General features: G+C 49.5%; 7 protein-coding genes across 7 annotated transcripts; 3 read left to right on the top strand and 4 right to left on the bottom strand.

The window, feature by feature from the left end:
- Positions 1-6: 6 nt before the first annotated feature.
- On the bottom strand, positions 7-1,677 carry FVEG_07714 (glutaminase). The gene has a single exon (XM_018896385.1). The coding sequence runs from the start codon at positions 1,515-1,517 to the stop codon at positions 54-56; it is 1,464 nt and encodes a 487-aa protein (XP_018753848.1). The 5' UTR covers positions 1,518-1,677; the 3' UTR covers positions 7-53.
- Positions 1,678-2,548: 871 nt separating this feature from the next.
- FVEG_07715 (Ca2+:H+ antiporter) lies at positions 2,549-4,539 on the top strand. The gene is made up of 3 exons (XM_018896386.1): positions 2,549-3,716; positions 3,765-3,985; positions 4,034-4,539. Exons 1-3 carry the CDS (start codon positions 2,645-2,647, stop codon positions 4,193-4,195), a joined length of 1,455 nt encoding a protein of 484 aa, XP_018753849.1. The 5' UTR covers positions 2,549-2,644; the 3' UTR covers positions 4,196-4,539.
- FVEG_07716 (alpha-galactosidase 2) lies at positions 4,369-6,855 on the bottom strand. The gene is made up of 3 exons (XM_018896387.1): positions 6,697-6,855; positions 6,028-6,634; positions 4,369-5,976 (listed from the first exon to the last, which is right to left on the bottom strand). The coding sequence occupies exons 1-3, from the start codon at positions 6,779-6,781 to the stop codon at positions 4,434-4,436; spliced, it is 2,235 nt and encodes a 744-aa protein (XP_018753850.1). The 5' UTR covers positions 6,782-6,855; the 3' UTR covers positions 4,369-4,433.
- Positions 6,856-7,377: 522 nt separating this feature from the next.
- On the top strand, positions 7,378-8,814 carry FVEG_07717 (hypothetical protein). Its single transcript, XM_018896388.1, has one exon. The coding sequence runs from the start codon at positions 7,398-7,400 to the stop codon at positions 8,760-8,762; it is 1,365 nt and encodes a 454-aa protein (XP_018753851.1). The 5' UTR covers positions 7,378-7,397; the 3' UTR covers positions 8,763-8,814.
- On the bottom strand, positions 8,783-10,619 carry FVEG_07718 (hypothetical protein; the record flags this gene model as incomplete). Its single annotated transcript, XM_018896389.1, has 2 exons — positions 8,783-10,483; positions 10,536-10,619. 2 exons carry the CDS (start codon positions 10,617-10,619, stop codon positions 8,783-8,785), a joined length of 1,785 nt encoding a protein of 594 aa, XP_018753852.1.
- Positions 10,620-12,128: 1,509 nt separating this feature from the next.
- FVEG_07719 (hypothetical protein) lies at positions 12,129-13,323 on the top strand (the record flags this gene model as incomplete). Its single annotated transcript, XM_018896390.1, has 2 exons — positions 12,129-12,660; positions 12,716-13,323. The coding sequence occupies 2 exons, from the start codon at positions 12,129-12,131 to the stop codon at positions 13,321-13,323; spliced, it is 1,140 nt and encodes a 379-aa protein (XP_018753853.1).
- A 43-nt stretch (positions 13,324-13,366) lies between these two features.
- On the bottom strand, positions 13,367-14,865 carry FVEG_07720 (hypothetical protein; the record flags this gene model as incomplete). Its single annotated transcript, XM_018896391.1, has 1 exon — positions 13,367-14,865. One exon carries the CDS (start codon positions 14,863-14,865, stop codon positions 13,405-13,407), a length of 1,461 nt encoding a protein of 486 aa, XP_018753854.1. The 3' UTR covers positions 13,367-13,404.
- Positions 14,866-15,152: the final 287 nt, after the last annotated feature.

The raw sequence follows: 15,152 nt of genomic DNA, 5'->3' as shown, positions 1-15,152 counted from the left end.
GCACAGCTGGGTTCACAAGTATTATTTTCTATTTTATTTTCAAAAACGCCAAATCACCATTCATCATTCTTTGAAACAGTATGGCATCCAATTCCTCCAATAAAATCCCTCGCAGCAGTCTCATTATCCACAATCTTGAGGTTACTGCCCGCCCGCTTCGTCTCCATCTGCAAAACTCCCACGGGATCTATAACAACCACCGTCCGCCCATCAAGCAGCAATCTCGTAATATCCGCCTGAATAATCTTCTGCGCTACCGCATTAAACGAAAACACATCGCGGAACGAAAACACCACGGCGCACACAAACCGACTCCGTCCAGAACCTGGATCATCGGGGTTTGGGTCCCCGAGCTCTCGTGTGATGGCGCGTGTTAGGCGCTCTGAGCCGCCGAAGCGTACTACACCGCGCAGACTGAAGATGATGACTTCTTTGTTGCAGTTTGTGTGGTGGGGTTCGTTGTCGCCGGGGAGGATTGTCGCGACGGATACGCGCACGGTCGCTTGGGCGATTTGGCTGACGTCCATCATGTGAAGACCCATGTCGCTGGATAACTGCTCGCAGATGGCGACGCCGCGAACACTGTTTCCTCGTGTATCAAGCTTGGGTGAAAACACAGCGATGCCCATTTGGCCGGGCAGAGCACCGATGATACCACCAGCAACTCCACTCTTGGCGGGGATGCCAATCCGCGATACCCAGTCTCCCGCAGCATCGTACATGCCGCAAGTTGTCATGACGGAGAGGATCTGCCGCACGCTGTCTTGAGGAATGATCTTTTCTCCTGTTGCAGGGTGACAGCCCGCGTTGCAGAGCGTAGCAGCCATGGTCGCCAAGTCTCGAACGTTGACGTTAATGGCGCATTGGCGGATATATCCCTGCACGATCTGCTGTGCGTCGCCGGTGATGATGCCAGCTGCTTTGAGCATGTAACCAATTCCCATGTTTCGATTGGCGTCTCGTAGCTCAGCCTCGTAAACTTCTTCGCAGACGCGTAATTGACGACCTGCTAGCTTCGACATGGCTTTGAGGATGCGGTCTGATCGTTGCTCTGCTGTCCAGTCTGGTCCTCCGATAAGAGAATGTGCTGTGATGGCTCCCGCGTTGATCATAGGATTCATCGGTCTGTTACTCCCGCGCTCCAACGACAGACTATTAAACGCGTCTCCGGAGGGTTCCACGCCAATCTTCTCCAGCACTTTCTCCAACCCCGCATCCTCAATCGCAAGCGCATACACAAACGCCTTGGAGATAGACTGCATCGAAAACTCAACGTCGTCATCGCCCGCAGAGTAAATCTGGCCATCCACCATCGCCAGCGCAACAGCTATCTTCGACGTGTCCGCCTTTGCCAGCGTCTCGATGTAGCTGGCGGGCTTGCCATCTTCTATGGGCCGCGCATTCTCCAGCACGCGGTTGAGATAGTCGGGGATGGGGGACTTCATTGGACGGAAGGGTATGGGCTTGAGCTGCTTTGATGGAGGAGGAGAGAAATTAGTCCTCACCGCTGAAGGCATTATGTGCGCGGTCTCGCGGGTGATGTCGTAAGCCAAGCTATTTGAATCAAGCTGGACGAAAACGGATCTGTCCAATCACGATGGAGATGCTGTAGTGAAACTTTGGACTAGTCGGAATCGAGATATCGTAGGGTAGATAGAAGATGGAAGAAAGCAATGACTATAAATATTGTATCTGTGGAAAGAGGAAGAATAGTTATATAGTTCAGCAAGAGAAATTGACAACTGGTAAATTTTCATCACATGAGTTCAGACTTTTTCACCCACAAAAGAATACTGTATGTAAAATTTACATAACGATAACTATACCAGTCCCTCGCGCAATGACCGTCGTAGCCGTGACCAACGCAACAACCACACTAAAGTGTATTACCATTTTACATAATAGGCTTTCTCGGTAAGACGAGAATGAAACTCTGCCCATCGGTGAGAATCGGTGAGCCTGCAGGGTGAGTGAGTGCGGGGAGACGCGTTTCTCATTCGTTGGTCTTGGTGTCAAAAAAATAAGACTGCCGATGACGGGATCACGGGTGTTTTTGCGAGGTTATGCTTGTATTTTTTTCGTTGGGGGGAAGATCTTGTGCGCGCTAGTATCGAGGGCGACCATTCCGTGTTGGGGCTGTGAGACATGCCTAGACTACTTGAAGAGATGGTTTCATTATTGATAAGTCTGGAAGACTTTAGCTCTGTAAACTTTCACAGTGAGAGCATAGCTTGATATCTAGCCTATTGAACCCGACTGGCGCGGAAATTCTAATCTCATCGAACCCTCCTTGGAAAAGAAAAAAGTCAGATCAGATTTTACTCTGCGGGGTAAAACCATGGGCCAATGCTTGTGAAAGTCTAGAACCCTGCTGAGCAAAACGTCAGCAAAAACAAGCTTTGTTTAGAGTTTCGATCCCTGCCTTGAGCCCCTGTAAATGTGTCTCATCACGGCGTCTTCATTGGACATTCAACTGCGCCACCACCGCAAACACCAGCGTCACGTTATTACGATCCCAGCCCCTTTCTGTTCTTTATTTCTTGGCTCTCTCCTCTCCCGAAGCCTATTTTCAATCTTATTTCACTTAAGCTTCCGAAGTCTTGAGTGCTTCTTTGTTCGGTTGTCTGTTACTTGACTCGTGATCATGGCGAGCAATATCCTTCCAGGCCATGGCAATGGTCATAGAGATGAATCAACCCCGCTTCTGCCGCAGATCTCAAGCCATATCGCTCACGAGGGAGAAAGCGGGAGGAGCGGTTTTCATCCTCGTCATTTCCTCGCTGTTCTCTGGCGAAGCTCCTGCACCGCGTCGAAATGGGTAAACATCCTCTGGCCGGTTGTCCCCATCGCTATCATCCTTCAGTTCTTCCCTGGCCTGCATCTCTGGAAGTTTGCTACCGCGTACATCGCCGTGATCCCAACTGCCAACCTGCTTGGATTTTCGGGACAGGAGTTTGCGCGCAAGTTGCCCAAGGTAGCTGGTATTCTCATCGAGACGACGTTTGGGTCTATCATTGAGATTATTCTCTTTATTGTTTTGCTGTCGAAGCATGAGGTCAACGCTCCTGAGGATAACGGCGATGAAGGAAACCTCATTCCTATCATCCAGGCCGCGATCCTCGGCAGTATCCTTACCAATCTCCTCCTCTGTCTTGGCCTCTGCTTTTTCGTTGGTGGCCTCAAGCAAGCCAGCCAAAAGTTCCACGCCATTGTCTCAGAAGTCGGCACCGGACTCCTCCTCGTCGCAGCATTCGGTCTCCTCATTCCCAGTGCATTCTACTCCGCGCTCAAAGCCGAGGTTGTCCCCGACTTCCCAGGCTTCCGAATTCTGCACGAGAAGTTTACAGAGGGTAAACTCCAAGACGATGTTCTGCGCATCAGTCAAGCAACATCAATTGCACTGATTATCGCGTTTTTCTTTTACATCTGGTACCAGGCTAGCAGCCAGCATAGTATCTTCGATGAGGTTATTGAGATGGATGAGCATCGAGATGCTGATCGCGAGGCTGATATGGAGAAGCCCAAGTTTACCATGACCGAGGCTATTATTGCTATATTGATTGCTCTTGCTTTTGTGACTGCTCTTCTCATCTTTCTTGTTGAGAAGATTGAGCATGTTGTTGAGAGTGGAGTGCCTGATCAGTTCTTGGGTCTCATTCTGTTACCTTTTGTCGAGAAGGCTGCTGAGCACCTGACAGCCATTGATGAAGCTTATGGTAAGGGCAATCCTTCTCTCCTCACGGTATCGACTAAGAAGTTCTCAGATGGTGTCATTAATGTCGCCCTATATCACTGCCTCGGACCATCTATCCAAACAGCCCTGTTCAACGGTCCCCTCGTTGTTCTCGTCGGCTGGGCCATAGGAAAGCCCATGGACTTGAACTTTGAGATCTTCATGATTGTCCTACTTGTTCTGTCCATCTTGGTGGTTGGAAACTTCCTCCGTGATGGCGAGTCCAACTGGCTTGAGGGTGCACTTCTCGTGGTAAGTCAAGACTCTCATGTGAGTATCCGCAGTTGCTGACTGTTCCAGGTCATTTATGCTATTATTGCTATCGCGTGCTGGTACTATCCAAACCCTGACGTGGCTACTTCAAATGGCATCGAAGGTTCCGAGATGGTCAACGTCACCATGAGTGTCGACACTCTGCGTCAGCTGCAGAAGCTTATTAACGCGCAGCTGCCACAGAACTAAACTGCTAAGCTTATAGTGAAGTAAGCTTGAGGCTGCTTGAGAACTTGCGAGAGGGTGAAAATAGAAAGATGTCGGTGCTTCGGGGAATTATATCGGTGGAAACTTGCTTGTGTGCTTTGCGTGTTGGATGATGGACAGTTTAAGTTATCATGTCTTGCGACGACATTGAGATTACCGAGCGAGCCGTTTATTTTCGAGCATTATTTACAGTATGCTACTCATAGCCTAGCTATCTGAACTATTGCTTCTCAATCATCAAGACCTGGCTATCATAATCCCCCTCGAACCTCAACTGAATACCGAGGTTCATCAGTGTCGACCCAGAAACCGTCTGGTTATTATCCACCCTGTATTTGGCACTTGCGTCCAGACCTTGAAGTCGGAACCAGGGCCAGGAGTTATTAATAGTCGCTCTCGTCTGGAATGCAAAAAGCACGACTTTCTTGCCATCCCCTGAAATAAACTGTCCAGCGGGATAGTTAGTTTCCTCAGGTAAGGCAAGTCTGTAGAAGTCGCCAGTAATGACAATCGGGTTGATCCTTTCAGAAAGTTGGATGAGACCAGGAATTTGTTCCCTCTCTTCTGGCTCAAGATCGCTTGGGTCAAGTTCGACGCCAAAGGAGCCGCCCATCATAGCAACGTGCGCTCTGAACTTGACAGACGTGATTCTCTGGGTGTTTCCATTAGGGACATGCGATAGATGAGCCCCCATGGCAGATGGAGGATAAGCAAGTGACGTGCCGAATTGGATCTTGATACGCTCCACTGCATCTGTATCATCCGACGTCCAAATCTGAGGGAACCACTGAAGAACACCGGGGTCAAACCGTCCACCACCTGAAGCACAGCCTTCCCAGAGAACATCAGGGAAACGACTCGTCAAAGTCTCAAAGACGTGATAAAGACCCAGCATATACTTGTAGTTAAGGGTAGGATCAGGCGTCTCGTGGATTCCACGGTTGTTATCCCACTTGACGTAGGAAATTGGTGATTCGCGGAGAATTTTGGAAACAGAGTCGATGATGAACTCTTGGACCTCGGGGAGGGCTACGTTGAGAACCAATTGGTTACGCGTCTCGGTTCGAGGATATGAGCCTGCGTGAATGGCCCAGTCGGGGTGTTTGTCGTACAAATCTGACTTGGGGTTCACCATTTCGGGCTCGAACCAGATACCAAACTTTAGATCGTCGGATGCATTGGCAATTCTTAGGTCGGTGACGTTCTCAACCAGGGGCGTTAATCCGTCAGGGAAGCGCTCCTTGTTAGGCTGCCAGTCTCCAAGACCCGCTGAATCGTTCACGCGCGGGTACTTGTTGCCGAACCAGCCATCATCCATGACGAACAGTTTGATACCGAGTTCTGCAGATTGTTTGGCAATCTTTTCAATGGCGGTTTCGTTGATCTCGAAACCCAAGCCCTCCCAGCTGTTGAGAAGGACAGGACGAGTTTCTTCTGCGTATTTACTCTTCATCAAGTGCTTTCTGTAAAGTCGGTGGAATTGTCGGGACATGCCACCAACACCCTTGTTTGAGAAGACGGAGACGACCTCGGGAGTGGCGAAGGTTTGGCCGGGTTTCAGTGGCCACGAGAAGTCGAGAGGATTGAGACCGAGAATGGCGCGAGTGAGTCCTTGGGAGCTCTTCTCGACGTCAACGGCGAAGGAACCGGTGTACACTAGAGAGAAGCCCCAAGCTTCGCCTTGAGTTTCTGTAGTCGTTGATGAAACGAGAGCGAGGAACGGGTTGTGAAGATGAGAGGAATATCCAGTAGAGCTCTGAAACCTGCAATGTCGTTAGCACTCTGCGTTATAATTTTTGTGAAATGATGCTCACCCTTGGGTTCCAAAGTCCACTTTTCGACGCACGCGCATTCCCTCACGAGCCCAATCACCCCTAATCTCAATAAGATCCAGATCATCCTGCTGCAAATCAACACTCCAACTCGCAACCTTTCTCAAATCCACCGTCGCATTACCCCGATTCGTAATATTAACACTCCTCACAACGGCATCATACTTCGGAAAGATCGAATACGACAGATCAACAGCAATAGAGCTATAATTGTCATACATCCTCACCACCAAAGTCGACACATCATCAGCCTCGCCAAACGTCGACGGAAGGCCAGACAATCCAGGCTTTCCCTGCACAACCTCGTGAGACTTGTACCGAAAGTCCGTGACGGTCGTGCCGCTGGCTTGTCGCAGTTGAAACGCTGGGACGCGGAAGTCTCCTCTTCCATGGTCGGGGAATTCGCGGCGCACGCGGCCGATTAAATTGACCCAGCCTTGGATGGGGCCGATTTCAGCGGTGATTCCATCTTCGGCGACGGGGCCCCCGTAGTGATCGTTGATAAGATCTCCGGTGGTATTGTCGACGTGGAAACGGTATGAGACGTTATCGCCGTTGAGGGCGAAAGAGGTGCCATCGACGTGAATTGCTGCAGACATGTTAATACTGATCAATATGAAGATGAAGATGAATGTGAGGATAAAGACGCACGATCTGAATTCTCCGCGAGAGCCGAGACGGCCTGACAGAACAGCACTGCCGTCGTCGTAATGCCCTTCAATGTAACGAGCACCATCTTGACCCTAGCAAAAGTATTTTAAACGAAAGTCAAATCCGAGGGGGCTCATCCGCGGGATCCGATATCTTTATAAACCCTCAAAAAAAACCATCAGTGGAAAGTTCAAGGTCAGATGGAAAATACGAGAAGCCCAATATGTAGCTACTCGTGATGATCTCGAAACGGGCCGATCTTGAATTGGAGTTTGTGGAGGAGAGGTTGGACTTCTTGATGGTGGACTACCGAAAGATACCCCTTTGAGTCAAGATCGTCATCGTTTGTGCGGAGGATCAGCCCAGAATCCCCAGAATTGGAGATCGTTTGGAAGATAAACTTGGTTATGACGTTGAGTTTATCCGCGCAAATAAGAAACCTGACTTGCAGGCATTTCGGTCATTGGTTTTGGGTGGTAACGTCAATTCAATGGGATATTCACCCAGTCAACAAAGGATCTTGAAAGCAAGTTACAGGTGAAGGCCGGATAATTATTCACCCTGACTAATATCCATCCAGAGTCCAACATGATTGGCCCACAATCGAGATGAGGGGAATCAATGACACTGTGAATGGATTCTCGATTATCACGAGTTTATTCTCTCAATTTTGACCCTTGAAGATCTCAGTATAACTCAAAATGGACCTCAAAAACATCATTCTGCCTTTCCAAGACTCCTCAGCACAATGGGACCTCCGCATAGAAGAAGGGGTAGTGACCTACATGAAGCCAGCCGCCGAAAAAGCAACACCAAGCGTCATGCTCCCTTCACTATGCCACCCTCATATCCATCTCGACAAACCATATCTCCTCACCTGTAACCACCACAAATCCTCACACCACCCAGATTACTCTGATCTGGCCCCCAAAACTGGAGGATTCCAGGAAGCATTGACAAATACAGCTGAAGCAAAGAAACGCTACACCAAGGAGGACTTGTACTTACGAGGCTCTCAGCTTATAGCTACAAGCTACAAACAAGGTGTTACATTCATGAGAGCCTTTGTTGAAGTTGATTCCGTCACCGAGCTTAAGGCTCTGGAGGTCGGACTGCGGTTGAAGAAGGAATTCGAGGACTTTTTAACAGTACAAATCTGCGCTTTTGCACAGGACCCTATATTCTCGACGGAGAAGGGAGAGGCAAACCGAGCAATGTTTGAGAAGGTGCTCGAACAGTTCGGTTCTGATATTGAAGTCATTGGGAGTACTCCATATGTGGAATCCGATCTTGAAGCGCAGAATCAGAATATTCGGTGGGCTATTGAGACAGCACTGAAACATGGCAAGCATCTCGATTTTCACATTGAGTTCAACCTGAAAGGCGATGGAACCCATATGTCCGTCTTTGATCACGTCATCGAAGAGCTCGAGCATCTTAAGTGGCCTACATACCCCGGTGGGCCGACAGTTGTCTTTGGGCATGCTACCCGACTTACTCGGGCTACTCATGATGATCTCATCAGACTATCTGAGAAGCTGAGAGAGACAGGGTTACCGATCCACTTTGTGGGACTGCCGACTAGCGACCTCTACATGATGGGCAGACATGGTTCAGACGCCTCGGAACACAACGAACCACTTAGTCGACCTTGCGGTACAATCATGGTACCAAAGCTAATCAAAGATTACGGAATCAACGCCTGCTTATCAGTCAATAACGTCGGTAACCCATTCACTCCCCACGGCGACGGCGATCCTCTTAAGATAGCAAGCTTAGGTGTTGGCTTATTCCATGCCGGGACAGTCGAGGATGCAAATATCCTTTACGAAGCCATCAGCACACGAGCAATGGACGCTTTAAACCCCCTTGCTGAAGGACACCATGACATGTTCACGTTGGCGGAACTCCGCCAAACCATGCCCATGCTTTTGTTCAAGAACGAAGAGAATATCGAAATTACTTCTGAACTTGGTAGCATCAAAGTCCCAGCGAGGCAAAGGCTTAGCATCCAGGATATCGTATGGGATCCGCCGGAGACACGACTTAGAAGCATAGTAGAATAGGCTATAGATACTCAAATCATCTATGCAACTCTACACAAGGGCCCATCTGGCCTCTCAACCCACCCCTCAGACCCAACACAAGTAGGACAGTAAAAAACATGAAAAGGATCATACTTCCTCTTCGTCTTAAGATGCTCCCCATACAAACTCCCATAAAACGACTCCTTCCAATCAGGATCATTGCTATCACCCTCATTCATGTAACCGCCAGTATCAGGAGCCAACTTCTTCGCCGCGGCACCCTTGACAAACGTGACATCGTCATTCGCTGCTTTGCGCTCAGTAGTGTTACCGGTACGAGAAATACCCGTGCCTGATATGAGAACATAATGTGATTTTCGCCATGCTGGGTGTAGGCCGCTTGTCTTGTCTGAAGCATCTTTGAAGACTTGACCCCCAGACGTGAGAAGAATGACATTTGTGCCGAACTCATCTGGTTTGCCGCTCATGACTTCAACGGCACCTCGGACCTTGTCGAAGCTCTTGACGCTCTTGCGGTCGATAAGCCTTGAGGTCAAGATGGAAGTATCGCCAGTTGGATTGTATAGTCCTGACTCAGCATGGTAGAATGACCAGTAGTCATCGTACGTTGCCCAGCTCTCGTTAATGTAGAGCTTGTCCTCAAACCTGGACAAGGCCTTTCGTACTGGAGCCCAAGCAGCTTCAGCCTCTTCACGGCATTTTCCAATCGTCCAGACGCCGTGTGAATAACCAGATGTGGCGTTGCCAACAAAGACTTTCCGAAAGTTTCGAAACCAGTAACCGTAGCCAGCGAAGCCAGCGTCGTTGAGATCAGGAAGCGACTGCAGCAGAACAGAAACAGCATCGAGTAGATCTGCGTTTTTCTCCGTCTTCTCCAGGGGCGCGATCTGGAGATGGTGGGCTGTGACAGTCTTGATGTTCGGATAAGCCTTGATGGTGCTGCTCAGAGTAATACCATAGCCAGGGCCACCGCCACGCATAGAACGGAATAGGTCAGTGTTCTCACAGTGGTTAGCGATGACGACTCTTCCATCAGCCAGCATCACTTCTGCCTCAAGTATTTGATCAGCGCCTAGACCGTAGTTTCTCGTTGCAGGTCCATGGCCACCACCAGAAGCCCACCCGCCGATCGCTCCCGGCGCGAGAGAACCTCCGCCAACTGCGATGACGTTGTTCGCCTCAGCTACCTTGTAAACATCGCGCCACTGGTAATTACCATCAATCTTGATAGCGCTGCCCTTCCAGCGTGACTTTTTGCACTGATTCTCAGATTTATAAGTCTTCTGAAACTTAATACCGTTCTTGAATTGATGAAGCCAAAGCTCAAGACCACCAAACCCATCAGAGCGACCGAGAAGATCATGGCCTGTTCCGGTAACAACAAGCCTAATATTCTTCTCACGCGCATAAGAAATCGTACGTCGGATTTGGGACAGTGTAGTAGCGTTGACAGCGTAAACGGGCAAAGACCCCAGACTGCAAGTGGTGGGCTTCTGACCTGCAGCGTAATCCACAGGCGCGCAGGTGATGTTGTATGGATACGGTCTCCCAATGGGATTCGACGACTGGAAATCCTGATCCGACCACATTTTGTTCACATACGCGCATTGCCTCAGATCCTTCCCTGGACCGGGGTAGCATGATTGCGCGATTGGCTTAGCTTTGATAAGACTGCCGCAAATCTTGTTGTCAAAAGCTTTCCACTCTGCAGGACAGGGCCAGCAGGATTGGCCGGGAGTCTTTCACTGTTAGTCATGATATATACGATGGATTGGATTCTCGTATACATACGCATTTGCATCTCTGTGTTGAACTAATGGCTCCTGTGCAAACGGCAAGTACTGCCAGGAGAAGAAAAAGAAAGTCGGTGTACATGCTGATAGATGTGCCGTGGGAAAAAGAAAGTGGAGGTGAATGTATGTACAGAGGGGAATATGTACGGACAAGTGGCTCTCGTCAAGTCTCAGTCTATAGGGAGCATTTATGTACTGCAATGCATATTTTGCCGCAGCGGAGTCCGGAGTCGTACAGCCTCGGTGAGCTTATGTGTTCTCGATTTCTGACCAAGCTAGTGAATTTGGGGCAGGTATTGGAGAGCCTGGAGTAATTGTTGGTCGGATGCAGTAAGAAACTCTCATGCAGGTACGGCCTTACTAGTAACCCTTGATATGCAGCTGTGCGGCAACGGTGCAGGACTCCGGACTAGATCTAACTTGACTACTTTGTTATCTGCGATTCAGATCCAACGAATGGAGAGTGAATTGTGAGTTATCATATATCGATTGGTCATCATCCACGTAGATTTGCATTGTATTGGACTTTGGTAAGCCATGCCATACTTGGGTCGAATTGACTAAGTAAGGACCGTGCTGACGGCACATTTCCTCCCTGCATTTCCCATGGTTGCACCCATGAATTCCTCCCAGGTCCATCAGAAGCTCTATCTTTCCCTCGCATCATCGATTTCAGCTACAGAGAGTAGACTCATGTATGCATGACCATTGCTCTCAGCCTCTCACTCCACCATTTGAGCTTGAGACATATCTTTTGCCCCCTTCATCCCAATACGGAAGCAGAACCCCATTCCGGGAAATCGAAAGAGGGACTAGCCGTCATCTGGCCCCCTACTAGCGTACTCTATTAATGTGAAACACGGCACATGGCGGTAGGGCTTATCGTAGACGGAAAGATCTGCATTGTGGCTAAGAATCCCTCCCAAGCTGCTGTGAGACAAAGTGGACCAATGGAAAAAAGCAATTCTGAAGGGAGGCAAATCATTGTTGTCTCCCTTCTGTTCTCTTGCTTGTTGGACCAACAAAAGCAGACAAAATCATTGGACCTATAGATACTGCCGTCCCTGGTCCCCTGCCCGCTTTGAAAATGCACCTCGCATTTCATGCTTGTCATGGTGAATTCGTACGTAAATTCGTAGTTGCCATCTTGACCGCGCAAGAGCCAATTATTCACTGAAAGAAAAAGAGACGATGGGTGATTTCCCGCTCTTGAGCTCAGCTGTTGACCACAGATATTCCCAGTTCGGCCCTTGGTCTTCATCACACTGCCTTCCGCGGGCTGTCAGATCGGATCTGGGATCTGTGATTTCCATCCATGTATGACAACCAGCAACAGATTTGCCCCTCGATCAAATTTCCTTTTGTTTCACCCGCAACGTGACGTGATGCGGCTGTGCCGTGATGTCCCATTGTCTTAGCCTTGCCTCTCTTTTTTTCGGTGTCCAATCACTACTGAACAACGCGTTTATCGCGCGCCACGCGACAGACTCCTGCTCTCCTATATCAGTAGCCCTATGGATCCCCATAATGCATCATGCAAGCCACTGCCAAAGACATCATCATCATCTTCATCATCATCATCATCATCATCATGTCCACACCTCTCCCGCCAGACCCAGATGCTCCTCTCACAGGCGCTGCACGCTCCGTGGATCGCCAAGGACTCGTCATTATCGTCTGGACATGCTTCACCATCGCTACGCTCTTTATATCGCTACGGCTCTCGGTACGATGGCTGCAGAACCGACGCTTTCTCGCCGATGACTACTGGATTACTTGGGCGTGGCTATGTACCCTCACCATGGCTATACTCCAGACAGAGCAGATGGATTCTCTGTGGTATATGACTTACCTTCAGGCGGGTCGCGTAGCCTACGACCCGATAGAGCTCGAGTCCCATCGCATTCAGATCACACGGTGGCAGTTCCCAATTATCAAGCTGTTCTGGATCATCTTATGGTCTGTAAAAGCCAGCTTTCTGGCCTTGTTCTATAGACTGGTGCAGCCGTTCCCTGCCATACGCCGATGTTGGTACGCAGTCGCAGTGTTTGCAGCCGCAGCGCTCATTGTGTGCATCATCTGTAGTATCCTTACTTGCAGCCCGCCTTCCAACTACTTCCAAGGTATGTCAACCAGCTCACACTGCCCATATCCCAATCATCTACTGACTTCCCACAGGCAGTTGTGATTCCCCACGAGAGCAATGGAGACAGTCTTTTAATGTCATCTTCTCAACTACCGTCGACGTTGCCACCGACCTCATGATCATGGCGCTTCCGATCGCAGTACTTCCCTCTCTACAACTCGACATAAAGAAGAAGATTGGACTTGGAATAGTCTTTTCGCTGGGTATAATCATCATCTCCGTCGCCCTTGTTCGCATGTCAAAGGTCATCGTTGGAAACCAGGTCGATCTCGTGGGCCTGGCTATTTGGGGCGCCGTGGAAACAGCAACAGCTCTTGTCGTCGGCTCGCTACCGGCACTCAAGGGCTTACTCAACCGAAGCATCAAGAGGTACGCTACATCGAGGAGCGGTAGAACAGATCCGGCCGATCACAGCAGTCGATGTTCCCAGCGTCGTCGGGGCCATGGCTCTGCATTGACGCCTCGGGCTATCGTGGCTTCTGATTGTATCCCTCTTGATGATGCCCACCACAGCGGCCAAGTTGGCGGTGGTATATATGTCCACAAAAACCAAACATTCACAATAGCCACTCTGAGGGCTGATAGTCTCTCCCTGAGCGAAGGGGATGAAGCACCTATTATGAGAGTAGCACCTAGATAGAACGAGTCATGGGATGTATGCATGTAAACATGTTCGAGATCATTCTGGTTATGAAATGTGCTTATTGAGCGATGGCTACTACTAAAACTCCTTCCACTGCCTCACGACTTCATACAAACTATCATTATGCCCAACATTTCCGGGGAAAACAACGTAGTTCAGCCCAGGCCACTTCGACTCCGGCTCATCGCACCTCCACATCGGAACTCCAGGTGCAGCCTGGCCAACGATAAGAGCCCGCTTCATCCGCAATCCCTTCGTCGCCATATCCGACGATGTAATTCCGCCTTTGGCGATAATGTAACGAGGCTTCTGCTCCAGTCCCTGCAAAAAGGACACCAGCGCCAGTGCAATCTTTGAGCCAATATCAAGACTCTCAACCTCGTCTTTCCCGATGACGAGCTCCCGGCTTGTCATGACCAAAACATCCTGTCCGTTTTTGATGTGCTGTGACGCAAGCTCAATTGCTTTTCTGACGTCTTCTTTCGCTGCCTCGTCTGATTTGAGGAGTGCTTTTACGTTGAGCGTAATCGTTTTTAGGTTACTTCCCGACTTTTGAACCAGAGAGTCCAATTGCGCGGTTGTTTTGGGTATATATGAACCGGCGATGATGAGGCCGCCCACACTCTTAGATAACCCGAGTTGGCCAGCTGAGAGAGGCGGGATAGATGAGATACCTAGCCGTGCTGATACAAAAGCAGCGCCTGTTCGGTACAAGAACTTCTTTCCCTGCTGCGACGCTTGGAGAAGCGCTGTGACTACAACGTCGATATCTTCGTCTGCAGCCGCGTTAATTACGAGCACAACAGGGGTGCCGCTTCGTTTTGGAAGCCGCATGATCCTCTTCAAAACTGCATCCGGCCCGCCAACCCGAATAGTCTCCAGATCGATAGAGTCAATATTGTCAAGAGGAATTTTTCCCTTCGACTTCTCCACAACATAGTCTCGAAGATTAGAGCTCTTATATCCAAATGTCGCGTCCTTTGCAAAAGGTGTTTCAGCTGCAGGGATGAGTTTGTTCCCCTCATGAACGTAGTGAATATCGTTGATAGTATATCGTCCGCCTTGGAGGAAGAACGGGCACAATATCCACGCGTCAAACGCGCCATTAACATGCTCCACCGCCTCAGGTTCAAGTGGAAAATGGCCTCTCAAGATAGAATCACCGCGTAGAACAATCTCATACGGGAGGTTTGTCTCCTGAGAAGCTGTCTTGAGATTGGTGCAGATCTCGATCATGAGATCACGTGCTTGCGGGGGATGAAGGGCGCGTGAATTGGTGAGGATGAAGAAGCCATTGCCTGTTCCGACTTGCTTGAATGCTGAGACTAGGTTTTGGACATCCCAAACTGTCAAGATGGTGATATCGTGGCATGTTTGTGTTCCTGTTGGGTCATCGTCGAGGATAACTAGCACCGGAGCTGGGGAGGAGGGGTTGCGAACGGTGGTGCGTGTTTGAGTGCGGAGTTGTTGGTGAGAAGCTGAGACTGAGGGCAGCGAGGAGAGAGTCTCAGATAAGATGAGTGTGCCTATTTGTGCCATGATGAGTAAGTCTAATAATACTTGTGCGTATCTAGAGGAGCAGTGATATTGGTGTAGACGTCAATTGAGATAAATAATCGCTGTCTTCCGGTTGAGTTTAGGGTAGCCGACAGTTCACCAGGTTCTTATCCGACATCCGCGAACCGGTCCGTGTCTATCGGTCTTCGCCCCCATTGGCTACGAGACCGACCGAACCCAGGCTGAAGAAGCATTGAAAGATCACCAACAACAGAATAACAAGCATTCAGGCGCTGAAGAAAATTGATCTCTTATCCTTTCTGTTGAGT

The sequence above is a fragment of the Fusarium verticillioides genome, chromosome 8, assembly GCF_000149555.1.
Source record: "Fusarium verticillioides 7600 chromosome 8, whole genome shotgun sequence".
NCBI classification, from domain to species: domain Eukaryota; kingdom Fungi; phylum Ascomycota; class Sordariomycetes; order Hypocreales; family Nectriaceae; genus Fusarium; species Fusarium verticillioides.
The sequence above is the reverse complement of the archived record's forward strand: the minus strand, read 5'-3'. Positions and strand labels throughout refer to the sequence as shown.

Coding starts and splice junctions, on each gene's coding strand:
- FVEG_07714 (XM_018896385.1), bottom strand. CDS start 1,517: ATGCCTTCAGCGGTGAGGACTAATTTCTCTCCTCCTCCATCAAAGCAG.
- FVEG_07715 (XM_018896386.1), top strand. CDS start 2,645: ATGGCGAGCAATATCCTTCCAGGCCATGGCAATGGTCATAGAGATGAA. Junction 3,717..3,764: donor AGCCATTGATGAAGCTTATG/GTAAGGGCAATC, acceptor AGAAGTTCTCAG/ATGGTGTCATTAATGTCGCC. Junction 3,986..4,033: donor TTGAGGGTGCACTTCTCGTG/GTAAGTCAAGAC, acceptor TGACTGTTCCAG/GTCATTTATGCTATTATTGC.
- FVEG_07716 (XM_018896387.1), bottom strand. CDS start 6,781: ATGGTGCTCGTTACATTGAAGGGCATTACGACGACGGCAGTGCTGTTC. Junction 6,635..6,696: donor TCTCGCGGAGAATTCAGATC/GTGCGTCTTTAT, acceptor ACATGTCTGCAG/CAATTCACGTCGATGGCACC. Junction 5,977..6,027: donor GTGGACTTTGGAACCCAAGG/GTGAGCATCATT, acceptor ACGACATTGCAG/GTTTCAGAGCTCTACTGGAT.
- FVEG_07717 (XM_018896388.1), top strand. CDS start 7,398: ATGGACCTCAAAAACATCATTCTGCCTTTCCAAGACTCCTCAGCACAA.